Genomic DNA, 26,410 nt, shown 5'->3' with positions numbered 1-26,410 from the left:
AGAATTGCAATTCCTGGGCAGGAGATTTCCCTTTTTTCTCACTCTCCCATTAGAGGCATGAAATCCTGCCCTGCCCCACCCTCATTTCTTTTTTCTCCTCTGAAAATGCGGCCCCAAAGGAGTTGGATGTTGGACTTTGGGGGTGGTTGGGCACAGATCAGTGCCCAGAGCTCGGCGTCAGGACACCCCCCGCAGCTGGGCAGCCCCTTCCCCCTCCCTCGGCCCAGACCTTGAATTGGAAACCCTCGAAAATGAACATTTTCCATCCAAAATCCCGTTTCCAGCTGCATTTTTGCTGCCGTGGTTTCCGCAGGAGTGTCAGCAGCAGCTCCATCCCCGCTTGGGAAACAAGAGTGGGACACCCTCATTCCCCAGCCTGGCACTGGCTTCCCCCAATCCCAATTTCCCAACTTCTCCTGACGGGAATCTGCCCTCACCCAGCTCCTGCCTTTCTCAAAACGCCTCCCACCCACCTGGAGCCCAACCTGGCCCCACCGACCACAGCCCACCCACGGGCCCCAGCAGCACCCTGCAATTAAAGTTATTTCGGAGCCAGAGTCAACTCCCTGCCCTGGAAAGGGCTGGATCCAAAAGGGAAGCTCCGTGTCCCTGGGGACGATCTGGGAGGGGAGAATTAATCACCCCACAGCTAAAAATGTCCTCAGAGGGAGGGCAGGTTTGTGGAGCTGCCATTGCTGTCCCTCCGGGCTCACCAGGGATGGAAGATCAGCACAAAATCCCCTCGTGGCTCACCCCAAACTCTCCCAGGGGGATTTTCCACGGCATTTTGGGGCATTGCAGAGCTGCACCAGCCCCACGCCAGGGCTCAGCTCATTTTGACTCCTGACAAAAACCATCTGTCCTCCTGCTTTGGGAATTCAATTTCCCAGGCGAGGAGAGCCCGGCTGGATTTCTCCCTCCGGCCAACTCTGGGCAGCTACAGAGATTTGGTGCCAATCAGTGGGAATAAATTGATGGAGTCCTGGCTCCAGCTTTGGGTCTGCAGCTCCCAGAGATTCGCCTGGGAAATGAGGGTTTCTCCCCTAAGAAGAGCATAAGACCCTGACAAATAATCCCAGTTAATTTGAGAAGCCACAGGAGGAATGTTGGAGCAGGAGATGGTGGTGGGTAAGTTTGTTGTGATGTAAAGAAAACCTGGAGAAAATCCCAAGAAAACCCGGAGAAAATCCCAAGAAAACCCATTTTCAGTTCAATAAAGGCCCAGTTCTACCCAGGGCTGGAAGCAGCTCCAATATCCACGTGGATGGAGAATCCAAGGCCAAAGCTGCTGACCCTCAGAAAGAAGTTGCAGGGTTTGTCTTGGGACTCTGGGGACATGCAGAGGTCTGTCATAAATAAATCCATTAATGTGGTTCTGTTTGGGGGAAGAAACTTCACTCCTGACTTATCTGTGCTGCCAAAGAGGAGATGTTGGAGCTGGAGATGCCAATTATTCCCCATCCCTGGGATTAGAGAAGAACCTGACTCTCCATTTCAACACGAGTTTTCTCAAACAGGAGACGCCAAATCCACTTTGGGAGAAACTTGCAAGACAGAAAAGCCTGAGATGAGATTTTTCCAAAAGAAAAAAGGGATTTGGAGCTGATGCTTTGTGCCTCAGTTTCCCCACTGCTGCAGTGAATTCCTTTGGGAAACACATTGGATACCACTGATGGAAGTGCTATAAACCACTCAAATTACTGTTAATGAATTAAAATAATTTTTAGTGACCCCAAAAACATCGAGATTCTCCCACTCAACCTTCCAAACTCCCAGAAAAAGCCAATCTGCCTTCCCAAATATCCCCAACCATTTATGGAAGATTCATTTCCACTCAGTCAAAGGCAAACTATGAGGAATTCCCTTTTCCCAGGAGTTACATCTCCCCGTCACAATCCAGACCCCAGGATTGGATCGGCTTTGAGATCAATAACCCAAAACACACCCAGGGTGATCCAAATCTGGGAGCTCATTCCACATGGAGAAGGATGAGGAACGTGGAAACTGCTCCCAGTCCAAAGCAGCAGCAGGATCCCAGAATCCACAGCAGCCACAGAATCCCAGGGCTGGAGGAGTCCTTCGAGGCCATCAGCTCCAACCTGAGAATGTCCAGAGTCTGCCCCGTGGGTCAAGGTGCAAATCCAAGGATTTCCCATTGGCAAGACAAGTCCTACTCCAGATGGGCCAGAAGGTGGTTCAAATATTCCGCGTGTCCTGCTGCACCCGAGGGGAAACTCTCCTGGCACAGGTCACAGGGTGGAGCAGCCCCATGGGTCCCGAGGGTCTCCTCCTCCAGCGCCCAGCCCGGAGTCCAGCACGTCTGCCAGGAAAAGAGGGATGTGGGGACACAGAGACCCGCAGGAGTGCCCTGAGCCAGGCCCCCAAATGTGACTCCACTTCTTTCTGCCCAAAAATGGGCTGGGCTGGATTTTTTGGAGAGCTCGAGCTGCCCCTCACCTCATCCTCCATAAATCCCATTGGATATTCCCATGTCTGTGTGGCTCCCAAGACTCCCCCACTGCTTCCCACGAGGCAAACCAGGAGGAAAATTGGCTTTGAGCAGCAAACGGGAGCACATTTGTCACCTGTCCCTGTGCCATTGTCATTGGAGTGCTGATAGGGCCCCGAGGGGACCCTGACACAGCCCCACTTCCCCCTCCTCCTTTAAAAACTCCCTCCCAAATGCAGCCCAACATCAGGAGTTATCCCCGGGAATACTCAGCCCCTGAAGCCGAGAAAGAATTTTAAAAGGTTTCATTTAGGAAAAGGGATGAAAGGAAATGGGTTTGGCACCCAGGGCCCCGGGTGGGAGGGGCAGGACTGAGGTGAAGGTCCACCAGGACCAGAGGGGCCAGAGCTCTTCAGAAATCCTTTCAGAATGATGGGAATCATTTGGAAATAGGTTTCGGGGTGTGGAGATCAGAGAAAATGAGGGAAATACTTTAGAGCTGTTTAATTGGAAGATTCAAAGGAGGTTGAGAGAACTTTCCCCATCTGACTCCTCCGAGGGAGGAGCCTCCATGAGGATCACGGGAGGGATGTCCTCTGTCCTGAGGACAGAGACCTCAGGGGCTTCCCTCTACCCAGTTCCCTGGGAACCAGAAAAAATCGGGTGCCCGGGGGCTTTTTAATGAACTAACTCCACTCAGGCACACTCCCGCGTGTCCAGGGCTGATGGGGAGGAAGGTGAAGTGTCCCCGAGGCCATGGCATGGCCCAAACGCCCTGTCCACCTCCCAAATTACCTTCACAGGCCCTCGGATCTCCACCAGAGCCTCCTCGGGCACAGCCACGTCCCTGGGAGCATCTTCCTTCTCAAGGGCTGCCGGGGCTTCGTAGAGATCCAGAAGGTTTGGGAAGGAGCCCCCGGCCCCCGGCTTTAGTGTCTCCAGCTCCTGAGGGCTGCAGGGAGCTCTTCCTCCTTCCCAGGGGACAGGGAGGATCCACGTTCTCATCCAGGTGGGCACATCCTCCTTCTCCCCCTCGGGGCTGCCAAAAGCTGCGGCTCCTCCTGTTCCAGCGCCACTCCCAGGGCTCGGGGGGACGCTGGTGGTGGCCTGGGGCTGTTCCAGCTGGGATGTGGAGCATGTCAGAGCCCCTGGGTGCCTTCGGGGGCTCTCAGGTGACTTTTGCCCGTCTCCTGTCACCACATCCTCTGTGCACTGGATCGGCAGCAGCTCTGGGATGTCTTTGGGAGAGAGCAGAGGGGTCATCCCTGGGAATTCCAAAGGGGGTTGTACCTTTCCATCGCTCCATTTTCCTGTTGGGCTTGGGGAGCCCCTGGGCGGGCAGAGCTCCCCTGTTCCCTGTGGAGCCTGGGCCAGCAGAGAAAGGACACTGAGGACAACCAGGGAGCACTGAGGGTTGGGGGAGCTCAACTCCCTCAGGAGACGGGGACACCCCTGCGTCCCCAGACTCCAGATCCGTGCCAGGAAAGGCTTTGATTTAAGCCCTGGGAGGACACAGGTGGAAAGGAGGGAGCCCCAGGGCTGGGAGCTGCACTTTCCCAGCACAGCTTTGTCCAAACCTATCCCTCCTGGCCGTAAAATTCCCATTTTAGGGTTGAGAAAATGGTGCCAGACCCCATGGGAGTGATGTGTTTGTGGGGGAGAGAAGAGCACAGAGAGGGGGAGCCCTTGGAAAACCAGAGGGTTTCTGAGTGTTTTCTGGGCTGTAGATCCTCCCCCACCCTCTCCAGGTGACACTCCCAGGACCAGCAGTGTCCCTGAGCAGCAACACCCAAAACCCACGATGGGCTCAGGGCTCGAAGCCCTTTCACCTCACCCGAGGAACTTCCTGAGGGCACCGGGATGGAGGTGGGAATGACCCCGCCAGGATAAAGGTGGGAATGACCCAAATGTGCACTCTGGGGACCCCGCAGGCCCCACTCACCCAGGACTGCTGCCTTCCTGTCTCTCAGCCTCTGGAGGAGCCTCCCCTGCTCCGAGCACAGCTCCTGCAGCTTGGCCACCTCCCCCCAGAGCTGCAGGAACACCTCCTCCATCTGTGTCCCACCTGGGCAGGGCAGAGGACAGGGAACGACCACCTGGTAACAGCAATGATAATCGTATTAATGATCACCCACTGATAACTGGGGTTATCCAGAGGCAGGAAGGAGCTGCCGGGGTCACCCCGAGCTGGTGGGATGGGGAGGATCCAGCGCTGCGGGTGTGTGGGGTTGCACAGAGAGAAGCATTCCTAGTTCTCTCATAATTTATACAGGTAAAAATAAAAAAAAATTAAAAAAATTAAAAAAAAAATTAAAAAAAAAAAAAAAAAAAAAAAAAAGAGAGAGAGAGAAAAGGGAAGAGGTTCTTCCTCAAAGGAACCAAGCTGGGCTTCTCCACCTCTCCCCCACAGTTTCCACAAGCTCCAAACAACCCCAAAATCCCATTTATTAAAAGAAAAATCTACCTGGAAAAAAATGGGATTTCAACTCAGTACCAAAGGATTGAATTTTCTGGGCACGAGAGCAAAAAACCTCCTTACTACAAACCCATCCAAGGAGTGATGTCCATGGGTGGGGACACAATTCCCTTTTTTTTGAGCTGCTCAGCCCCTTCTCCTCCCAAAAATGCCCTAAGAAGCACCACCCAGCTCAGGGCCACTCAGCATCAATTAACCAAATACTGGCATCCTGGAGGGAAATTGTGTTGCCCGCATTTGTCCCCTCTCTAACAGCTGTATTATGGCTTAAACTTCCCAGTTTTCCCATCTTGCACCAATTATTACCAGGCGAAAAGATAATAAATAAACGCAAAGCTGGGCACCAATCTACAAACCATCTGCAAAGGGGATCTGAAAGGTTCGTGCGATCTTAATTAGCATAAATACGCAAATCAGCCTGGCTTCCTGTCAGCTCCTCAAACCTGCCGCTCAGTGCTGAAAGTTTCAGCTCAGCGTTAAATTTAAGCTCTGCCTCAAATCAGGGGTTTGGCTGAAGGGTTGGATGGAGCCGCCTCCGGCGCTGTAGATTCCCGGGGAGGGATGAAGGGCAGAAATCCCCAAGGAAATGCACCTGGAGCGAGGAAAACCTCCGAGGCAATGGTAAGGTTCGCTCCCAGAGCAGGGAATTGCGGGGCTCGTCCCACACCCAGGGGTAACGTCACCCCAATTTTGGCTCATTGGGTTCCTTTGCTCCTTCAAACCTTATAAGTGAACATTTTTCACGCGCCTGCAGGCAGTCAACTTCACTTCTTATTCAAGTTTTGTTTTGCCTGAGAGTTGTCTGTAAAGACGCTAATTAATTATTAATTGGAGTGTGACACGGAGCCGGCACTCCCTAACAAGCCTGGAAAGATTTTTTTATGGTTTTCATTCCATCCCTGCTGGGGTTTTTCGGGTCTCAGCTTCTTCTCGTTTCCCCCAGATTTGATGCCACCGGGACGAAGCTGCGGGACATTATTTTATGTCCCAAAAAAAAAGCCTCTCCCAAAGTGCAATTAAAAGCAGCAATTTGAGAACACAAATCTCCCATTTTCGGGCTTGGCAGAACCCGGCGGGGGGAACGCGGAGGGTTCAGGACACCCCAAAATCCCATCCCCACGCCCCCGCCTGGCGTAGACCCCAAAACCCTCGTATTTCCCTCCAAGTGACCTACCGTGGTGGGGACAGTGCTGGCCCTGCCCGGTGGCCGCGGGGACGTCGGGCTGAGAGTGGCGGCTGCCTGAGAGTGGAGCAGCAGCAAATTTGGGGGAGGGAATTTCCCCTCCGGGTTTGGGGCGAAGAGCGAAACCTCCGACGCAGGAAACGAAACGAATGAAAGCGGCGGCTTCGAGGTGAGCTCGAAAAAGCCGCGAGGAGGGAGATGGAGGCCCCGCGGGGCTCGTGGGGGCTGAGGATTGGCTCCAATCGGTGCCTCAGTTTCCCCTCATTACCTTATTCCAGCTCATTAGCGCTTGAACTTGGGGCTGATGGATGTTTGTGCCCCGGAGACTTGATCCACTGTAAACCAGTTAATATTCCAGCTAATATCCCAATAATCCCCATTAATCCTCGCTCTTACTCCAGCTCAAATCTCCCAAACCCTCCGCGCAGCTCCGGAGCCAAAGGAAAATCCTCGGCTGGGTGACGGAGCCCGTCCGCCCGGAGGTTTTCCTGTGGCCGTCCTGCTTCTGCCAGCACGCCTGGCGTCGTGACCTTGGGATCGCCACAAATCCCTGCGGCTCCCAGTGTCCCCAGTGCCAGTCCTTTACTGGTCCCAGTGTCCCCAGTGCCGGTCCCTTACTGGTCCCGGTGTCCGCAGTGCCAGTCCCTTACTGGTCCCGGTGTCCGCAGTGCCAGTCCCTTACTGGTCCCAGCACACGTGGGGTCCCAGTGTCCCCAGTGCCGGTCCCTTACTGCTCCCAGTGTCCCCAGTGCCAGTCCCTTACTGGTCCCAGTGTCCCCAGTGCCGGTCCCTTACTGGTCCCAGTGTCCCCAGTGCCAGTCCCTTACTGGTCCCAGTGTCCCCAGTGCCGGTCCCTTACTGCTCCCCGTCCCAGCACCCCAGGCGGGGGCGGGCGGGTGGCACCGGCACCGGGCGTTATTCCGGGACGGGCGGGCGGTTCCAGGACGCGGAGTTTTCCCCCGGCAGGTGCCTCTAGGACCCGGCGCTTGTCCCGGCCCAGGCGGGTTTAGGAGCGCGGCCCCGCCCCGTGCACCTGCCCCGGGGGGCGGGGAGCAGGGAACAGGTAACGCCGGTGGCCCCGCCCCAGGCGGACACACACCTGCGATCCCGCAGCCGCTGTGGAGCCGGTGAGACGAGAGGTGACGGGGGTCCTGCTGCTGAGCCCCCCTCTGCTGTAAACGGGTCTGGGGGGGTCCCAGCGCCGAGCTCTTACCGGGGAAAAGCGGCCCCGGGGTCCCGGTACGCAGCCCTCGGCCAGGGAAAGGGGGGCCCGTGGTTCCGGGGTCACGGTGCGGCGCTCCCCTCTGCGGTAAGGGGGGCTGGGGGTCCCGGTGGGAAGTCCTGGCCTCAGGGGAGGTGGTCCGGGGGTGCCCGTGGTCCCAGCGCGGAGCCCCCACCGCGGTAAGGAGCTCTGCGGGTCCTGGTGTGGACCCCCCCGTGGCAAGGGAGACAGGAGGTTCCCGGCGGGGAGCCTCGGCCCGGGGGAAGGGGCAGCAGGGTGCTCCCGGTGAGGGAGTGGGTCGCTCGGGGGTCCCGCTGCAGAGGCCCTTCAGTGGAAGGGGCTGGGCTGGAGCCCCCCGCGGCGGGGGGTCCGGATGGAGCCCTCGGAGCAGCCCAGCGGCTCCAGGGACTGTGACAATTCCGGGCAGGGCAGTGGGAGGACCCGGCCCCTGTCACCCCCACGGGTCACCCCAGGGCCCCCGGCGGGGCAGGGACCCTCAGACACCCCCCAGCTCCGGCCCTTCCCATCCGAGAGCGCGCCCAGGCCCCGCTGGGCTCCTCCCGAGCGATGCGGGGAGCACCCGGCCGGGGGGAGCCCGACAAAATCCATTTCCTGTGAGCTCCCATGCCTCGCACTCCTCAGCACATCCAGCTGCTCCTCCTGAAAGTGAATCCCAGCGGGAGTAACCCCGCTGCACCCCGCTTTCCCCCACTGCACCCCGCTTCCTGCTCTTGGCTTTTCCCGGTCCCTCCCGGCCCCTCCCGATGTTATCGAGGCTCGCTGCCACGTGGAGCCGGTGGCCACCTCACCCGCGGCAGTATCGCTGTCGATTCACTTGTGTTTTGTTTGTTTTCTTTTTTTTTTTCCCTCCACGGCTACATCTCTGTTCCTGCCTCTGCCCGCCCACATCACGGGCGATGCGCCTCGAATTCCCACCGAGCCCCTTCTCCCTTTTTCCTGTCCTCAGCAGGCTCCACTGGGTCACTCTGCTGTTGTTTTCCCAGGGTGCAGGGCCAGCCCCGTCGCCCCACGGGATTTTTGGGATGGAGCAGAATCCACCCGGGAGTTTGCAGGGCGGGTAGATGAGAGCGCAGCGCATCAGGAGCTGAGGCTGGAGCTCTGTGCCAAACCCACCGCAGGCTTTCGGGGGACGGGGGATATTTTTATTTGTATTTGGCTTTTTGGCCCTTTTGGAGGAGGAATTGAGGAGCGGGTTGGGGTTGGGGTTCCCCGGGAGCGGCAGCTCTTGTGCACAAGCTGTGTCCCCCCTGCGCACCGGAGTGTCCCTCCGGGCTTAATTAGCACCGACACCTAGCGAGCTTCGTTAGTAACGTGGCAGGAAGGAAGCTCAGGGAGTTGTGGGGTTGATGGAAACGGATTATTTTTTTCCCCAAAAAAATCCTTTGCTTTTACCTCCCCCTCCTTGAAAACCTCGGTGCTCGAGGGGCTACATCGCTCAGCTTCGGGCAGGAATCCCGAGGAAATGGCAGGAAACACGAGGGGATTGATGGGTTTTATTCCCCGATTCTGCTTTTCCGTGCTGGATGGGGCCGGGCGCCCTTGGCAGTGAAGCGTGGTCCAGCTTTGATCCCCCGCTCAAAGGGGGACCCCGGGACCCTCCTCCTCCTCCCCAGCCCAAACTTCCTCGCCCTTGAAGTTGTGGCAGGTGCCCTTCCCCGCCCCATTTCCAAGAGAATGAAAAGAAAAGGGGAAAAAGGAATCAAGGGAAGGGGAGGGGGACCCCGAAGTGGAGGAGGAGGAGATGGCGGTGAATGGATCCCGCCGGGCTCGTCCATGCTCCGGCGGCCGCGCTTTACAAAGAGGAGCCGCGGGAAGCTGGAGGGTGGTGGGGAGCTCAGAGCCCCCGACGGACCCCGGGGCAAGTTCGGGAGCTGACGCCGAGCTCCCGGTGACCGCGGACACCGAACGTGCTGCTCCCACTCAGCCGAAGCCGGAGCACTGCAGGGTCTGTTCGAGTTTTCCTTCGCAGGCAGGAAAACGCCAAGGAAAAGGCTTTTTTTTCTTTTTTTTTTTTTTTTTTTTTTTTCCTCCCCAGCGGCCAAAAATACTTCGGCAAAATTTTAGCTCTATTTTAATTTCGGCGTGCAAGGGGCAGTGGCGGGGGGAGGCTGCAGCCTCCGGATCAGTCCCACAAGAAACTTTGGGGAAGTGCTGTTTGTGGTGGCGGGGGGTGACACATCCTCCGGCATTTATTAACCCGCACTTCTCCTGGCGTTTTAATTTTGGGATGGATTGAAGGGCGGGGAGGGGGGGGAATGAATTTTACAGGTGTCGTTTGTACCAAACTTTGTATTAATATACTGCTAATATTATATTTCTCTAATAATATATTACTAACATTGTATTGCAATATTTATTAGTATGATACTAATATTACTTTATTTTTTCAATATATTAATGTGTTATATTGCTATTGTATTATTACTTTATTAATTGATATTAACCTGGTCTAGTGGGAGGTTCCCTGCCCGTGACAGGGGGTTGGACTGGATGATCTTTAAGATTCTTAAGAAAAGTATTCAATGACTTGATTATATTTATATATTCTGGTTTAGGTACAATCTAATTTGTTTTAAATACGATACATTATATCTTCAGTACAGTATTTCTATTTTGCCATCAAGTGGATGCAACCAGGGCGCATCCAGCCTGGGGATTAACTGCAGGTGCTTCTCCTTCCCCCAGGTCACTGGAGCAAAGCAGGACATCGTGATGCACCCTGAGCCCCCACACTCCTGAATCCCCCAGCCCAGCCCGGAGAAACCCCTCCCCAAACCCCCAAAATGAGGCTGTTCCGCCGCCGCTACAGCCCCTTGAAGGTTGCCTTGGCGGGCGCCGTCTTCGTCCTCTTCCTCTTCATCCTCCAGAAGGACGTGGGCAGCAAAGAGCCGGGCGAAGAGCCTTGGCTGCGGAACATCGTGCAGGGCAAGGGCCAAGTGCTGGACCTGATGCTGGGCGCCGTGCGGGACCTGCGGGACTCGATGCCGCGGCTGCAGATCGGAGCCCCGGAGCCGCCGCCGGAGCCGCTGCCCAGCGCCCGCTCGTGTCTGCCCGGAGCCTACACCGCGGCCGAGCTGCGGCCGCTGATGGAGAGGCCCCCGCAGGACCCCGCCAGCCCCGGCGCCGACGGCAAAGCCTTCAAGAAGGATCGCTGGACTCCCGAGGAGACGAAGGAGAAGGAGCGGGGCTATGAGAAGCATTGCTTCAACGCCTTCGCCAGCGACCGCATCTCCCTGCAGCGGGCGCTGGGCCCCGACAGCCGCCCCCCGGAGTGAGAGCCGGGCCCCCGAGCCAGCGGGGCCGCCCTGTGCCTTCGGAATGGCCCCTCACTGCCTTAGGAATGGGCATTCCTTTAGAAATGGCCACTCACTGCCATAGCAATGGTCACTCCTTTAGAAATGGCCACTCACTGCCATAGGAATGGCCACTCACTCCTTTTAAAATGGCCACTCCCTTCGAAATGATCATTCCTTTAAAAATGGCCACTCACTCCCTTACAAATGGCCACTCATTCCCTTAAATGTCAGAGGAAATTAAAGCAGATTGGGGCCAGGCTGTCACCCAGCACTGGCAAGAGATTGAATGGAGACAGAGCTGAAAAAAAAAAATTTATTAATATTTCTCCCTAATTTTGGCCCCTTGGGGGCGGGTTTAATAGCAGCAGGCTCTTTGTGTCTCCCTGTACCTGCTCCATGGCTCCGGCCCGTCCCCGCCTCTCCCTCCTCTCCCTCCCTCATTCCGGTGGCTCCAGCGGTCAGACTTTTTCTTTTCTTAGCCGAGTGGAACAGCCTCGGACCCCGCTGGGGTTGCGGGGGAGGGAAACGGGGAAACTCCAGAGATTTCCCCGCCTGCCCTCGGCCAGGGGCTGCCGGATTAAAGCGGGGCCCCCCCAGCCCTGCCCACGCCGGGGGTGGGATGGGGGAGACATGGGGGGAATTCGGGATGGAAAAAGCCTTGAAAGGGATGGAGGAATCCAGCCCCCCGCGCTGGCAGGCGATTATCCGTGCTTAGCAGGTGTAGCAGTGACAAAGGGGGGACACGGAGCCTGGGAACGGGACTCACTCAACCAAAATCAATGGGAATCAAAGCAGGGATGAGTCCAGAGGGGCCAGAGCTGCTCCCCTGCTGTGGGGTTTGGGGGGGCAGATATCGGGGGGTCACTCCAGTTGTGCCTCCCCCTTCACCTCCTCCCCCCCGTTCTGTCCCCCAGGTGCATCGACCAGAAGTTCAAGCGCTGCCCTCCCCTCCCCACCACCAGCGTGGTGATCGTGTTCCACAACGAGGCCTGGTCCACGCTGCTCCGGACAGTCTACAGCGTCCTGCACTCGTCCCCGGCCCGGCTGCTGCGGGAGGTCATCCTGGTGGACGATGCCAGCACGGACGGTGCGTGGGGGACACGGGGACACGGGGAATGCAGGGCCCATGGTGGGATGTGGGGCCGAGGGATGCAGGAGCCCTGGTGGAAAGCAGGAGCCAGAGGGATGCAGGGTGAGAGAGATGCTGGAGCCGTGTGGGATGTGGGTGCCAGAGGGGGGTAGAACAAGCTGTGGTGGGATGCAGGAGCCACAGGGAGCTGTGAGGGAGCGGCGAGGGGATTCGGGGACTAGAGGGAGGCAGGATCCGTGGCAGGATGTAGGATCAGGAGGATGCAGGGGATGCCAAGCCCCCTTTCCAAGCCTGGAGGCAGCAGCTCTGAGCCCCTGAGAGAAGCTCCCAGCAGCCACATCCCGTTTCACATCCACCCCACAGCACCCCTGGGATTTTCCCTTCCCAAGCACCACTGTTAACCCAGCCCTGGGGACAAACTGGGTGTTCCACAAACCTCCACCCTCAGCCAGCTGCAACCCTGGTTAATTAGCACCCACAGCTAATTAATGCGGGGTTCAGTGTCAGGGCGCTGGGAAGGGTGGACTCTGCCCTTGCCCCAGATAAATTCTCCCTTTCCACCCACGGGCTCCCGAGGAGCAGGAACTTCACGGTGCCCCAGGGCTTCATTGCCCCAGAATTTGACTCCCACTGTGGCTGAACGCGGCTTGGACTCGAGTCCCCTTCCCAGGATGGTTTTCTGTGGGGTCCCAGCTCTCCCTTGGCCATTCCCAGCTCCTGACTCGGCTGCGTCTGCCAAGAACTCCCGGCTTCCTCTGGTGCCCCCGTGTCTGCTCTCCCTTCCCTCAGTAACAGCTTGGTCAGGGTGACACTTCAAGTGCAGGGATGTGACCTCCTCACCCTGCCAGTCTCCAGTCCCTCTCCAGAGAGGGATTAGCTGAGAGGAGGCTTAGACCCTTATAAAACTCATTTTCTTTAGCTGAAGACACACTTGGGTTTGGGGCAAAGGCTCAGGTGTCCCTAAACCCAAACCCGAGCAGCAGGAGATGGGAATGGGGATGGGATGGGATGGGATGGGGGCAGCAGGATGGGTTGGTGGGATGCAGGGACCAGCCTCCCTGCTGGATCCAGACGCTTTTCCCACCCGCAGAGTACCTGAAGGAGGAGCTGGATCGCTACGTGGAGCAGCTGCAGATCGTGCGCGTGGTGCGGCAGCGGGAGCGCAAGGGGCTGATCACGGCGCGGCTGCTGGGGGCCAGCGTGGCCAGCGGGGAGGTGCTGACCTTCCTCGATGCCCACTGTGAGTGTCCCCTCCGTGACACCCGCGCGTGCCCCCGGTGCTGGGAGTGGCGCTGGCCCCACCCCAATCCTGCCCCGTGTCCCAGGCGAGTGTTTCCATGGATGGCTGGAGCCGCTCCTGTCCCGCATCGCTGAGGAGCCCACGGCTGTGGTGAGCCCCGACATCGCCACCATCGACCTCAACACCTTCGAGTTCTCCAAGCCCGTCCAGAACGGGAAGCAGCACAGCCGCGGCAATTTCGACTGGAGCCTGACTTTCGGCTGGGAGGTCATTCCCGCCAGGGAGAGGCAGCGCAGGAAGGATGAGACCTTCCCCATCAAGTAAGCGCAGCACGGGGCTCTTCATCCAGCTGGGTTTGCTCTTTTTTCCAACACGTTGGTGTTCTCCTTGCGTTTGGTGCCTCCGGGCGGGCGGTGCTGCCCCTTCCCGGCGTGGGGGATCTCCGGGGGTTTGTGCCCAGCCATGGTCAGAGCTGTGCGGCTGGTGGAGGACAAACCTCACCTGCGGCTCGGGGAACGCCATGGTTCTTGGAATCGCCTCCGGCTGCCTCTCGCTCTGGCGGTCACCCGTTAAAGATCTAATTGCTGTCTGTACCTTCTCACTCCCGGACGCCCAGGTGCCCCCGCACAGAACGAGTCACCTGTGGATCAGGCTGCACCAAAATCCCTCTCTTTATCCCTCTGTTTTACACACACACACGGAGCCTGAGTGGCTTTCCCAGCTCTCCTCTGGTGCCCCGGGATAAGCCGGGTGCTCCCACTGGGAGACACTGGACACCCCACCGGGCCCGGGCCCAGCCCTGCCGCGGGGCTGCCTTTGTGCCCGGGTCACCTGGGAGACGCTCCTGTCCCAAGAAAGGCCCCTTTCACCTCCAGCCGGGCACTTGGCTCCCGGCCGTGCCTCGTCTCCAGCAGCTCAGCGAATCCTCGGGGTTTATTATTTTTCCTGAATAAAAGCGAGGTTCTGTTCCAGCCTCAGATAGAAAAGATTAGGGAAGAGGGAGGAGGGATCGGGGCACCAAGCTCCGACCTCCCCCTCTTTTTGGCGACAGGTTTTTGGTAACAATGTCTTCTTTTCACTTCGAATCCAGCCAGCAGCGAGGCCCCTCTGTGTCACGCTGTCACCTCTGTCCCTCCCAGCGGCCAGGCCCAGCCTGTCCACCAAAGCCACCACAGCTGGATGCGGGAGGACTCTGATTTTTGGGCTGTGATGTCCCAAACCTCAGATTTCTGCTCTTTTTAGTTGCGTTTCACCCCTCCTTTGCCCCCCGCAGGTCCCCGACCTTTGCAGGTGGCCTCTTTGCCATCTCCAGGTCCTACTTCGAGCACATCGGCTCCTACGACGACCAGATGGAGATTTGGGGGGGTGAGAACGTGGAGATGTCCTTCAGGGTAAGGACGGGGCATCACCTTCAAAGGGCACCTCCAGGGAGCTCCCTGTTGGGGGGCCCGGGGGCTGGACCCCCCACCTCAGGTGTGGCTTCCCCACAGGTGTGGCAGTGCGGGGGACAGGTCGAGATCATCCCCTGCTCCGTCGTGGGCCACGTGTTCCGCTCCAAGAGCCCCCACACCTTCCCCAAGGGCACCCAGGTGATCTCCCGGAACCAGGTGCGCCTGGCCGAGGTCTGGATGGATGATTACAAGGAGATCTTCTACCGCCGGAACCAGCAAGCGTCCCAGATGGCCCGAGAGGTGCTGAGCGTGCTGGGGGGAGCTGCTGCTTCTGCTGGGGGGGCGAGTCCTGCTGGGAGCTCCGCCTGGGCAGGGGCTGGGGAACCACACACGGGTGGACAGAAGTAACCAAACACCTTCTGTTTTTCTTTCCCCCTGTGGCCAGAATAGTTCCTAACAGGAAAACATCGGGTTTCATGAATTTTAATTTTGCTTGTTTGTTGGGTGGGTTTGGGTTTTTTTTTTTTTCTATGACATCGAAACTTTGTGCCAAAATATCTCCGAGCTCTCGGTGGAGCCTGTGGGTACCTGCCAGGTGCCCCCCCAATTGTCTCGGTGCTGGTCACACCGTGAGGGACAATGACAAAGCTGGGGTGACTCCCAGCTCCAAGCCCCAGCTCCGAAAGGGGTTTTTTTGGATTTTCCCTACTGTTTTCTGAAGCGAGTTTCATTTTCTGCCATTTCCTTCTTCATCGACAGAAGACGTTTGGTGACATCACAGAGCGGCGCCGGCTGCGGGAGCGGCTGCACTGCAGGAACTTCACCTGGTACCTGCAGAACGTCTACCCCGAGATGTTCGTGCCCGACCTGACCCCGACCTTCTACGGAGCAGTGAGTGTGGGATGGCCGGAGCGCCCGGGGACTCGGCCCTGGGCTGGGAACAGCAAACAGGGAACGCCCCAAGCCTGGGGTTTTGGGGTTTGCACCAAACCAGGGGGGACAGGGGTTGGTGCTGCCACATGTCACCGTGTCTGTCACCTCATCTGCTCACTGTGTCTGCCTGTCACCTCCTCTGTCGCCGGCTGGCGGGGCCGGTTTGGGCTCCAGCTAAGCTGGAATCCAGCAGGGCTGATTTGGGATGAGGTCCAGGGTGGGGAAGCCATAGGGATGTGGATTTGGGTTAAACTCGGGGGAAGAGCTGAAAACCTCCTTGAGCCCCAAACACCGTCCTGCCACAGGGAGGGCTGGAAAAACTGAGCTGGGGATGGGATGTGGAGCTCCAGCTCCATCCCGAAGGAATCTGGGGACGGGCGGGAGGCACAACCACATCTCCAGCCACCCATCCACAGCGTGTGGAGACAGGCAGGATGTGGAGGGCTGACTGTGTCCCTGAGGGAGGTGGGGACAGAAGGACACGGGGCTCTGGCTCTAGCTGCATCCTTAAGGAACTGAGGATAGGCAGCATGAGGGGCTCCAGCTCCATGTCTAAGGATGGAGCTGAAAAGTCTTCTCCCTCAAACTGGGTGTTGGATCTTGAGTCTGCCCCTCCTCAGCCAGGGCAATGTGACAGCGGCTGGCACGGCCAGGTGACAGTCCAGTGACAGCCAGTGACACCTGGGCCGGGTGCTGGCTCCCATGCAGCTTTCAAGACACCTTTATTTCCTGAAACCTCATCCCGGGCGCCTTTCCCTTCGCTCCGTGTGCCCGAGGCGATGGCTCGGGCATTCCTCATGTCCGGGAAAGGACACGGGACCCGGACTCGCTGCTCCGTGCCAGGATCCTGTTTGCACAGCGATAACCCAGAGCCCTGCACGGCCAAACCCGAGGCGGGTCCTACCCCGGCTCCTGCGAGCGCTTCTTTCCTCAGCTCTCCCCACCTTTTTTCCTCACTCCTGCCCCTTTTTCCCCCCTTTTTCCCCCTCTCCTCACCCCTGCTCCCCTTGCCTTTCCCCACCCTTTCCCCCCCACCTCTTTTTCCCCTTTTTCCCTCTCCTTTCTCTCATTTTTCTCTCCGCTCTTTTTCCCACCACCGCCTCTTTTCCCCTCCCAAAACCTCTCTTCCCCTACGCCACAGATAAAAAACGAGGGCACCAAGAGCTGCCTGGACGTCGGAGAGAACAACCACGGTGGGAAACCTCTGATCATGTACCCCTGCCACGGGCTGGGGGGCAACCAGGTGCGCCCCTAAACCACCCCGGTCTTTTCCCCTTGTGCCACGCGCGGTTTTCCCCCGAGGCTGAGCTCCGGGGGCGGAGCAGTGACGGCCCCGCGTGGGTTTTCCCGCAGTACTTTGAGTACACGAGCCAGCGGGAGCTGCGCCACAACATCGGCAAGGAGCTGTGCCTGCGGGCGGGCGCGGGCGCCGCCGAGCTGGGCGAGTGCCAGTTCCGAGGGAAGCCCGGCCGGGTCCCTGCCAGCGAGGAGTGGGACCTGGCGCAGGTGAGCAGAGCCGGGAATCGGCCTGGGCACGGCGGCATGGTGCCCGCCAGGGTGCCGCTCCTCGGGTGCCGTTTGCCCCCGCTCACAGCCCGCGGTCGCTCGTTTGATCGCTTGGGTTGTTTCTCGGCAGAACCGGCTGATCAAGAACTTGGCCTCGGGGATGTGTCTGACGGCCCGGGGGAAGCACCCGGGGCTCGTTCCCTGCGACCCCACGGATCCGCACCAGCTCTGGTCCTTCACCTAAACGGGAGCGGAGCCCCCGGCCGGGCCCGGCCAGGCTCAGGAAACCAGGATCCAAAAAACTTCCTTGTTGGCTTTAATTTAAGAAGCGAAAGCCTTAAATGTGCTGCATTTCGTGGTTGCCTTGAACTGAATCCCGAACCTTCGAGGGCCGGGCTCTGCCGGGGGCAGACCCCGAAACGCAGCGGTGGTGGCGGGGACGGTCCTGCCGGGGCTCCTCGGAAGCCGCTGCTCGTCCTCCCCATCCCGGCTCAGCCAGAGACTCTTCCGTTCATATCGAGCATTAAAAACGTGGACGCAGCTCCCCAGATGTGGGATCCGGGCGGGAAAATCCGGCCAGGAGGAGGATGGTGACCGTGGGGCTCCTCCGGTCGAGGGGGATCGTGGCTTGCGGTGGCCCCTGGCGGACAACGGGAGAAGTTGGGATCTGTGCCTTGGGAATCACGTTGGATTTGGAGCCGGGAGGAAGTTAGATTTTTGTTTTTACTATTGTTGTTATTAAATGATGATGATTCCCGGGCGCATTTTGCCTGCGCTGAGCAGGAGGAGCTTTCCCTGGGTGGCATCACAGAATCCTTCTGTAGAGAATCTCGGGTGCCACATCTCCTCTGTCCTGGATTTTTTGTCTGTCCAAACTCCTATAGCTGCCGTTTTGTTGCCATTTGATTTATAGTGGGAGAAAGTCCTCCTGGACATGACAGGACACGGGAGAGCCTGTTCTAGACACAGAACCTCAAATAAAGAGATGATTTATTTTACACAAATGCTGTCTCTGGCACTTTTGAGCTCCCCACACTCCTCTCACTTTATAGCCCTCCTCTTTCTTGTTCTAAAAATTCCCTGTTTAGCTCAAAATGAGTTGACAGCTCTTTGTGCCACAGCGGGCGGCTCAGCTGTGGATTGGGGTGTCCCTGGCGGGGGTGGAGCCCTTGCTGCTGTCCCTCGCCGCGTGCCCTTGGTGCTGATACAACAAACACGGGATTAGTGGGACGCTGTGTTCCTGTGGAATCTTGTGATTCCCTTGGAGATAAGGGCAGAACTGCACCGGGTGCTTTTTGCTGGCTTCATTCCGCTTGACCTGGGTGACCCCACGAGCCCCGGGATCCCAAATGCTCTTTGCCAGCGCCTGTGCCTCCAGGGCCAAGGTTCCCCCCCAAAACAGCCTCAGCAGTTTGGAGTTCAAGGGGTAAAAACTGACACCGTTTGGGCCCAAACTCCAGGCTTTATTTCAAACCATTTCGCTGTTTCGTTTAGCCCCAGACTCCGGCCGCGGCTGGGCCTTGGGGAGGGGGCCAAGGTCGTGTCCTGGGGCTGCCTCCATTTCCCCGGGCCAGCGCCCCGCGGCTCCGCTCCGGTGTCGGATCAGCCTCAGGAGCCATCCCACAAACCACGGCCCTGGAGAGCCGCAGCCGAGGCCTCCTCGGGCCGACACCGGGACAAGCCCGTGACACCGCCGGGGGACACGGCGACAGCAGGTGGCAGCGCGGGGCAGCGTCTCCCCAGAGGGACCCAGAGGCTCGGGGCGCTCGGGGCGTCCCTCGGGAGCCTCGGGGCCGTGTGTGCTTTGGCACAGGGGCCAAGGCCGCCGACGGGGCCGCGGCAGCTGCTGCCCTTCCCGCGCCTCCTCCCGCGGCCCCGTTAAAGCGCCCGCGGGGAGCGCCTCGGCCCCACCGCGGACACCGGCGCTCCACGATGATGCTGCAGCTCGTGCTCCTCGCCGCCCTCGCCCTGTGCGGTGAGTCCCGCCCGGACCCTTCGGCCTCCGCACCTCCTCAATCCCCCCTCGGCCCGCGCCCCGGCGGGGCCTGACGCCGTCCCCGTGTCCCCAGGGCGCTGCTCCGAGCTGGATGTCGAGGACGTGCAGCGGGTGGTCGGCGGCAGCGAGGCGCGCTCGCACTCCTGGCCCTACCAGGTGGGTCCTGCCGGAGCCCCGCGGCCGCTGCCGGGGCTCTGCGGGCGCCGGGACCCCGCGCTCAGCCCCGGCCCGTGTCTCGCCCCCTGCCCAGATCTCCCTCCAGTATTACTCCAACGGCGGCTGGTACCACACCTGCGGAGGCTCCCTCATCCAGAGGAACTGGGTGATGACCGCCGCCCACTGCGTCAACAAGTGAGCGAGTCACCAAGTGCCCCCTCCTTCCTCTCGCCAAACCTCCTTGCCCCCAAAAGCCTTCCCGAGGGGAAAAGCTGCCTGCCGCAAGGCGCAGAGCCGCCGCCCTCGCAGGGCTTCGGGGCTCCGCGGCCCAAAAGGCCCTCGGGGCTTCTCTGGGAGCAACTTGTCCCTGCTCTGACCCTCCCGCACCAGCCCACGCTTCCAGTGAGCGGAATTCGGGGCTCACGGGGGCTTTTTGCACCTCGCCGCCAGTAACCTGCAGTACCGTGTGGTGGCCGGCGAGCACAACCTCAACGCCAACGACGGCAGCGAGCAGATCTTCAGCGTCAGCAAGATCGTCGTCCACCCCTACTGGAACAGCAACAACGTGGCCGCCGGGTAAGGCCGCCGGGAGGGCACACGGGGGGAGCCCGCACGGCCTTTGGGCCCGGGGGTCCTTAGAGCATCCTCTCCGTGCTCCCGGCAGCTACGACATCGCCCTGTTCCGCCTGAGCGGCTACGCCACCCTGAACAGCGCCGTGCAGCTGGCCGTGCTGCCCCAGGAGGGCAGCATCCTGTCCAACAACTACCCCTGCTACATCACGGGCTGGGGCCTGACCCGCAGTGAGTGACTTCGGGGCTCTCCCCGCCCCAAACTGTCCCCGGAGCGCGCCGGCCAAGGCCGGCAGCCGCGGCGGCTCCCGGAGCCCCGGGCGGCCCCGGGACGCTTGGCTCGGGCCTTTGCCGGGGCCGTGCCCGGCTTTGTGGGGCCGGGCGGGGCCGGAGGGGCTCGGCGGGGGCCGCGGGCTCCGCTTCGGCCGGGCCCTCGCGGCGTCGGCCGGGCGCTGACCGGGCCCGGCTCCTCGCAGGCAACGGGCAGCTGTCCAGCGTCCTGCTGCAGGCATACCTGCCCGTCGTCAGCTACCAGACCTGCTCCAGCTCGTCCTACTGGGGCTCCACCGTCAAGAACACCATGGTGTGCGCCGGCGGCGACGGCGTGCGCTCCGGCTGCCAGGTGCGCCCGCGGCCCCCGCGCTGCCCCCGCGGCCCCGGCGGCCCCCGCAGCCCCGGCTCACGCCGCTCCTCGCTCCGCAGGGCGATTCCGGCGGTCCCCTGAGCTGCGCCGTCAACGGGCAGTACCAGGTGCACGGCGTCACCAGCTTCGTGTCCAGCCTGGGCTGCAACGTCTACCGCAAGCCCACCGTGTTCACCCGCGTCTCCGCCTACGTCTCCTGGATCAACAGCGTAAGGCGGCCGTGCCGGGCCGGCCCCGGCCCCGGCGGCGCTCCCGGGGCACCGCTGCGCCCGCCCCGGCGCCCCGCGCCTCAGCCCGGCCCTTTCTCCCTTCCAGGTCATCGCCCAGAACTGAGCGCAGCGGGACGAGCGCTCGCTGCCCCTCGGCCCTGGACATCCCCCGACTGTCCCCCGCCGCCCTCAATAAAATCTCTCCTCCCGTCTCTGTGCCTCCGTGCTGCCTCGGCTCGCGCCCGCCGATCCTTCCTCCTAAACGCCTCGACCTCCTCCTCCCCTCCCAGCTCCCGCACCAACCCTTCCCCATCTCCTCCTCCTCCTCCTCGCTCCTCACGGATCGGTCCTGGCGAGCAGGAGCCGGCTCCGAGCTGTCGGGGCGGCCCCAATCCCTGCTTGGGGACGCTGGACAAGGGGGAAATGCCGCAAATCCCCTTCCCGGGCTGCAAGTGGCTGTGCCCGGCACTGCTGAAGCCGCTCGAGGGCTGTGCCCGCTTCTGCCCCTCCCATCGAGGAAAACACGGAGGGGCTGGGCCGTGTCCGGGGAAGGGAACAGAGCCGGGCCAGGGGCTGGAGAACTCCTGAGGGAGCTGGGGAAGGGGCTCAGCCCGGAGAAAAGGAGGCTCGGGGGGCACCTTGTGGCTCTGCACAACTCCCTGACAGGAGGGGACAGCCAGGGGAGGTCGGGCTCTGCTCCCGGGGCACAGGGACAGGAGGTGAGGGAGCGGCCCCAGGCTGGGCCAGGGCAGGGGCAGCTTGGACATCAGGAGGGATTTCCCCATGGGAAGGGTGGTCGGGCCTTGGCAGGGGCTGCCCGGGGAGGTGGCGGAGTCCCCATCCACGGAGGTGTCCAAGGAAGGCCTGGATGTGGCACTCAGTGCTCTGGGCTGGGGACAAGGTGGGGATCAGGCACAGCTTGGAGTCGATGCTCTGGGAGGGCTTTTCCCTCCTCAGGGATTCTGGAATTCTGTGCTCGGTGTGCTGAGGAACACAGCTGGTGCAGCAGCTCAGTTGGTGGTTGAGATGAAAGTTGAGCTCTGGGTGGTACAAGAGGCCGTGAGGAGACCTTGTGGGGACACAGATGGAGATAGTGCTCAGGGGACAGGAGGTGAGGGAAGAGTCTCAAGCTGTGCCAGAGGAGGGGCAGGTGTGACATCAGGATGTAAAAACGAGTTCCACTCTCTTTTAAAATTTTATAAGGTTAATAAAAAATAAAATAGACAATTAGGAGACAGACATAAGAGCAAACGTTTCTGCTGGGGTGCCTCACCAGAAAGCACACCCTTCTTTCTGAATTACGGTGTTTTAAGGATTTGCTCTTTTACATATTCAATAGATATTAAAACATTCTTTTCTGTTTCAAGTTTCCTCAATCATCTTATTTGATAGATTTATTTGTGGGTGGCTCCACTTTTTCTGGTAAGATGGGTCTTGGCTGGTTTTATTTTGATAAAAACCCCCGAAATCCAGCAGCCTTCCTGCAGGGCAATAAGGGGACGACCTCTTCCTCATAATTCTTGGCTTGGTTGGTTTCAGATGTCCCAAAGAGGACAACCCAGTCTTTCCACTATTCACACTATGTCACAATCAGAAAATACGGTCATCATCTTTCTGAACTCTCATTAACAAAACACAATACGGTACAATTATACAGACACTATTCACTCTGATATTTGTGAAAAGCAACTTATGATATGTATTTATAAGAAGGAGATTGTCACAATCACGGTACCAGGCCTGGTGCCCTCGTTAATGGAACTTCCCAGTCTGACCATTCCCAAGGTTCTCTGGCCATTGCACTCCCACCTCCGGAGACTTCCACTGCAGGGACTGGAGCCCCTTCCCAGCAGTGGCTCCAGGGATCCGACAAGCCCCACTGGAGTCCCCACAGCCCCTCTCCCACAGTCAGGCCGGGTTTCCCCTTCCCTTCCAGCCCTGGTTTCCCTCAGCAGTCTCAGCTGTCCTGTCACACAAAGGCATCGATTCCTGTGACACGGGCACAGCCCGAACTGCTGCCTCTGAGGAGGAGCCCGACGAGGGAACCCCTCAGATTTATCCCTTTACAGTCCAAGAGTGCAAGTTTTGCTCTTCCTCCCAAATCTTTGGCTCCTCCTGTCTCTCCCAGTGTCCACCCCACTAGCTGTGCCACTGCCCTCCAAAGGATCAGGAAACGGTCAGCAAAGGGTGAGCAAAGGGTCAGCAGTTCACTGTGGAAGTCGAGACAGACACTGCACTCAGAGTGCCTCTTTAAAAACTTCAGGGGGCTCCAAGCCTGGGCACCTTATTATTTAGAAGTCTCTCATACCTTTTCTCTACAGCTTTTTATGGGCAGCTCCACACAGCTCTCAGAGTTTGTCCATTTATAGCAGCAGCTAGGCTGTAGACTCACTGCCTCAGCTCTTCTTCTACTCTTTCTTCTGTTCCAGCTCACTCCCTTCTGTCCCTGGCACAGCTGCCTCTCCCTGTCTGTCCCTTGTACAGTACCTTAGCTCATTAGTCCCTTGCCGAACTTCTGTCCCTTCCTCCTCAGAGTACGGCCAGCAGACTCCAACTGACTCCAACACATCCCATCCCAACTAAATCACTCTTTATCACACCCAGAGCTGGGGGAAAACAGGCTGTTCCCACTCTCGGATAATTAACACGGCAGCAACAAATCGCAGTCACGACTGCCCTCAGCACTATCTCCATCTGTGTCCCCACAAGGTCTCCTCACGGCCTCTTGTACCACCCAGATCTCAACTTTCATCTCAACCACCAACTGAGCTGCTGCACCAGCTGTGTTCCTCAGCACACCGAGCACAGAATTCCAGAATCCCTGAGGAGGGAAAAGCCCTCCCAGAGCATCGACTCCAAGCTGTGCCTGATCCCCACCTTGTCCCCAGCCCAGAGCACTGAGTGCCACATCCAGGCCTTCCTTGGACACCTCCGTGGATGGGGACTCCGCCACCTCCCCGGGCAGCCCCTGCCAAGGCCCGACCACCCTTCCCATGGGGAAATCCCTCCTGATGTCCAAGCTGCCCCTGCCCTGGCCCAGCCTGGGGCCGCTCCCTCACCTCCTGTCCCTGTGCCCCGGGAGCAGAGCCCGACCTCCCCTGGCTGTCCCCTCCTGTCAGGGAGTTGTGCAGAGCCACAAGGTGCCCCCCGAGCCTCCTTTTCTCCGGGCTGAGCCCCTTCCCCAGCTCCCTCAGGAGTTCTCCAGCCCCTGGCCCGGCTCTGTTCCCTTCCCCGGACACGGCCCAGCCCCTCCGTGTTTTCCTCGATGGGAGGGGCAGAAGCGGGCACAGCCCTCGAGCGGCTTCAGCAGTGCCGGGCACAGCCACTTGCAGCCCGGGAAGGGGATTTGCGGCATTTCCCCCTTGTCCAGCGTCCCCAAGCAGGGATTGGGGCCGCCCCGACAGCTCGGAGCCGGCTCCTGCTCGCCAGGACCGATCCGTGAGGAGCGAGGAGGAGGAGGCGGAGATGGGGAAGGGCTGGTGCGGGAGCTGGGAGGGGAGGAGGAGGTCGAGGCGTTTAGGAGGAAGGATCGGCGGGCGCGGGCCGAGGCAGCACGGAGGCACAGAGACGGGAGGAGAGATTTTATTGAGGGCGGCGGGGGACAGTCGGGAGATGTCCAGGGCCGAGGGGCAGCGAGCGCTCGTCCCGCTGCGCTCAGTTCTGGGCGATGACCTGGAAGGGAGAAAGGGCCGGGCTGAGGCGCGGGGCGCCGGGGCGGGCGCAGCGGTGCCCCGGGAGCGCCGCCGGGGCCGGGGCCGGCCCGGCACGGCCGCCTTACGCTGTTGATCCAGGAGACGTAGGCGGAGACGCGGGTGAACACGGTGGGCTTGCGGTAGACGTTGCAGCCCAGGCTGGACACGAAGCTGGTGACGCCGTGCACCTGGTACTGCCCGTTGACGGCGCAGCTCAGGGGACCGCCGGAATCGCCCTGCGGAGCGAGGAGCGGCGTGAGCCGGGGCTGCGGGGGCCGCCGGGGCCGCGGGGGCAGCGCGGGGGCCGCGGGCGCACCTGGCAGCCGGAGCGCACGCCGTCGCCGCCGGCGCACACCATGGTGTTCTTGACGGTGGAGCCCCAGTAGGACGAGCTGGAGCAGGTCTGGTAGCTGACGACGGGCAGGTATGCCTGCAGCAGGACGCTGGACAGCTGCCCGTTGCCTGCGAGGAGCCGGGCCCGGTCAGCGCCCGCCCGACGCCGCGAGGGCCCGGCCGAAGCGGAGCCCGCGGCCCCCGCCGAGCCCCTCCGGCCCCGCCCGGCCCCACAAAGCCGGGCACGGCCCCGGCAAAGGCCCGAGCCAAGCGTCCCGGGGCCGCCCGGGGCTCCGGGAGCCGCCGCGGCTGCCGGCCTTGGCCGGCGCGCTCCGGGGACAGTTTGGGGCGGGGAGAGCCCCGAAGTCACTCACTGCGGGTCAGGCCCCAGCCCGTGATGTAGCAGGGGTAGTTGTTGGACAGGATGCTGCCCTCCTGGGGCAGCACGGCCAGCTGCACGGCGCTGTTCAGGGTGGCGTAGCCGCTCAGGCGGAACAGGGCGATGTCGTAGCTGCCGGGAGCACGGAGAGGATGCTCTAAGGACCCCCGGGCCCAAAGGCCGTGCGGGCTCCCCCCGTGTGCCCTCCCGGCGGCCTTACCCGGCGGCCACGTTGTTGCTGTTCCAGTAGGGGTGGACGACGATCTTGCTGACGCTGAAGATCTGCTCGCTGCCGTCGTTGGCGTTGAGGTTGTGCTCGCCGGCCACCACACGGTACTGCAGGTTACTGGCGGCGAGGTGCAAAAAGCCCCCGTGAGCCCCGAATTCCGCTCACTGGAAGCGTGGGCTGGTGCGGGAGGGTCAGAGCAGGGACAAGTTGCTCCCAGAGAAGCCCCGAGGGCCTTTTGGGCCGCGGAGCCCCGAAGCCCTGCGAGGGCGGCTGCTCTGCGCCTTGCGGCAGGCAGCTTTTCCCCTCGGGAAGGCTTTTGGGGGCAAGGAGGTTTGGCGAGAGGAAGGAGGGGGCACTTGGTGACTCGCTCACTTGTTGACGCAGTGGGCGGCGGTCATCACCCAGTTCCTCTGGATGAGGGAGCCTCCGCAGGTGTGGTACCAGCCGCCGTTGGAGTAATACTGGAGGGAGATCTGGGCAGGGGGCGAGACACGGGCCGGGGCTGAGCGCGGGGTCCCGGCGGCCGCAGAGCCCCGGCAGCGGCCGCGGGGCTCCGGCAGGACCCACCTGGTAGGGCCAGGAGTGCGAGCGCGCCTCGCTGCCGCCGACCACCCGCTGCATGTCCTCGACATCCAGCTCGGAGCAGCGCCCTGGGGACACGGGGACGGCGTCAGGCCCCGCCGGGGCGCGGGCCGAGGGGGGATTGAGGAGGTGCGGAGGCCGAAGGCTCCGGGTGGTACTCACCGCACAGGGCGAGGGCGGCGAGGAGCACGAGCTGCAGCATCATCGTGGAGCGCCGGTGTCCGCGGTGGGGCCGAGGCGCTCCCCGCCGGCGCTTTAACGGGGCCGCGGGAGGAGGCGCGGGAAGGGCAGCAGCTGCCGCGGCCCCGTCGGCGGCCTTGGCCCCTGTGCCAAAGCACACACGGCCCCGAGGCTCCCGAGGGACGCCCCGAGCGCCCCGAGCCTCTGGGTCCCTCTGGGGAGACGCTGCGCCGCGCTGCCACCTGCTGTCGCCGTGTCCCCGGGCGGTGTCACGGGCTTGTCCCGGTGTCGGCCCGAGGAGGCCTCGGCTGCGGCTCTCCAGGGCCGTGGTTTGTGGGATGGCTCCTGAGGCTGATCCGACACCGGAGCGGAGCCGCGGGGCGCTGGCCCGGGGAAATGGAGGCAGCCCCAGGACACGACCTTGGCCCCCTCCCCAAGGCCCAGCCGCGGCCGGAGTCTGGGGCTAAACGAAACAGCGAAATGGTTTGAAATAAAGCCTGGAGTTTGGGCCCAAACGGTGTCATTTTTTACCACTTCAACTCCAAACTGCTGAGGCTGTTTTGGGGGGGAACCTTGGCCCTGGAGGCACAGGCGCTGGCAAAGAGCATTTGGGATCCCGGGGCTCGTGGGGTCA

The 26,410-nt window shown here is 60.6% G+C and overlaps 4 protein-coding genes across 7 annotated transcripts; 2 read left to right on the top strand and 2 right to left on the bottom strand.

The window, feature by feature from the left end:
- Positions 1 to 1,703: 1,703 nt before the first annotated feature.
- Positions 1,704 to 6,147, bottom strand: LOC136372842 (uncharacterized). The gene is made up of 4 exons (XM_066337679.1): positions 6,100 to 6,147; positions 4,392 to 4,545; positions 3,245 to 3,687; positions 1,704 to 2,320 (listed from the first exon to the last, which is right to left on the bottom strand). The coding sequence occupies exons 2-4, from the start codon at positions 4,501 to 4,503 to the stop codon at positions 2,171 to 2,173; spliced, it is 705 nt and encodes a 234-aa protein (XP_066193776.1). The 5' UTR covers positions 4,504 to 4,545; positions 6,100 to 6,147; the 3' UTR covers positions 1,704 to 2,170.
- GALNT6 (polypeptide N-acetylgalactosaminyltransferase 6) lies at positions 5,307 to 17,811 on the top strand. 2 transcript variants are annotated; one of them, XM_066337674.1, is made up of 11 exons: positions 5,307 to 5,546; positions 10,037 to 10,622; positions 11,562 to 11,734; positions 12,828 to 12,977; positions 13,063 to 13,297; positions 14,251 to 14,368; positions 14,468 to 14,668; positions 15,128 to 15,259; positions 16,443 to 16,544; positions 16,655 to 16,807; positions 16,938 to 17,811. In XM_066337674.1, exons 2-11 carry the CDS (start codon positions 10,135 to 10,137, stop codon positions 17,049 to 17,051), a joined length of 1,866 nt encoding a protein of 621 aa, XP_066193771.1. In that variant the 5' UTR covers positions 5,307 to 5,546; positions 10,037 to 10,134; the 3' UTR covers positions 17,052 to 17,811. The 2 variants fall into 2 exon arrangements, with proteins under 2 accessions (XP_066193771.1, XP_066193772.1); XM_066337675.1 differs by lacking the exon at positions 5,307 to 5,546 and adding an exon at positions 7,363 to 7,417.
- An 872-nt stretch (positions 17,812 to 18,683) lies between these two features.
- On the top strand, positions 18,684 to 20,572 carry LOC136372841 (chymotrypsin-like elastase family member 1). Of its 2 annotated transcripts, XM_066337678.1 has the most exons (8): positions 18,725 to 18,782; positions 18,877 to 18,959; positions 19,054 to 19,154; positions 19,410 to 19,535; positions 19,624 to 19,760; positions 20,006 to 20,151; positions 20,232 to 20,381; positions 20,488 to 20,572. In XM_066337678.1, the coding sequence occupies exons 1-8, from the start codon at positions 18,740 to 18,742 to the stop codon at positions 20,503 to 20,505; spliced, it is 804 nt and encodes a 267-aa protein (XP_066193775.1). In that variant the 5' UTR covers positions 18,725 to 18,739; the 3' UTR covers positions 20,506 to 20,572. The 2 variants fall into 2 exon arrangements, with proteins under 2 accessions (XP_066193774.1, XP_066193775.1); XM_066337677.1 differs by having other exon boundaries at positions 18,684 to 18,782; positions 18,877 to 19,154.
- A 3,396-nt stretch (positions 20,573 to 23,968) lies between these two features.
- LOC136372820 (chymotrypsin-like elastase family member 1) lies at positions 23,969 to 25,847 on the bottom strand. 2 transcript variants are annotated; one of them, XM_066337643.1, is made up of 8 exons: positions 25,759 to 25,841; positions 25,582 to 25,664; positions 25,387 to 25,487; positions 25,006 to 25,131; positions 24,781 to 24,917; positions 24,390 to 24,535; positions 24,160 to 24,309; positions 23,969 to 24,053 (listed from the first exon to the last, which is right to left on the bottom strand). In XM_066337643.1, the coding sequence occupies exons 1-8, from the start codon at positions 25,799 to 25,801 to the stop codon at positions 24,036 to 24,038; spliced, it is 804 nt and encodes a 267-aa protein (XP_066193740.1). In that variant the 5' UTR covers positions 25,802 to 25,841; the 3' UTR covers positions 23,969 to 24,035. The 2 variants fall into 2 exon arrangements, with proteins under 2 accessions (XP_066193740.1, XP_066193739.1); XM_066337642.1 differs by having other exon boundaries at positions 25,387 to 25,664; positions 25,759 to 25,847.
- Positions 25,848 to 26,410: the final 563 nt, after the last annotated feature.

This window comes from Sylvia atricapilla, chromosome 29 (genome assembly GCF_009819655.1).
Source record: "Sylvia atricapilla isolate bSylAtr1 chromosome 29, bSylAtr1.pri, whole genome shotgun sequence".
NCBI lineage: Eukaryota > Metazoa > Chordata > Aves > Passeriformes > Sylviidae > Sylvia > Sylvia atricapilla.
Note: the sequence above shows the minus strand (reverse complement) of the source record. Positions and strands in the feature narration are given on the sequence as shown.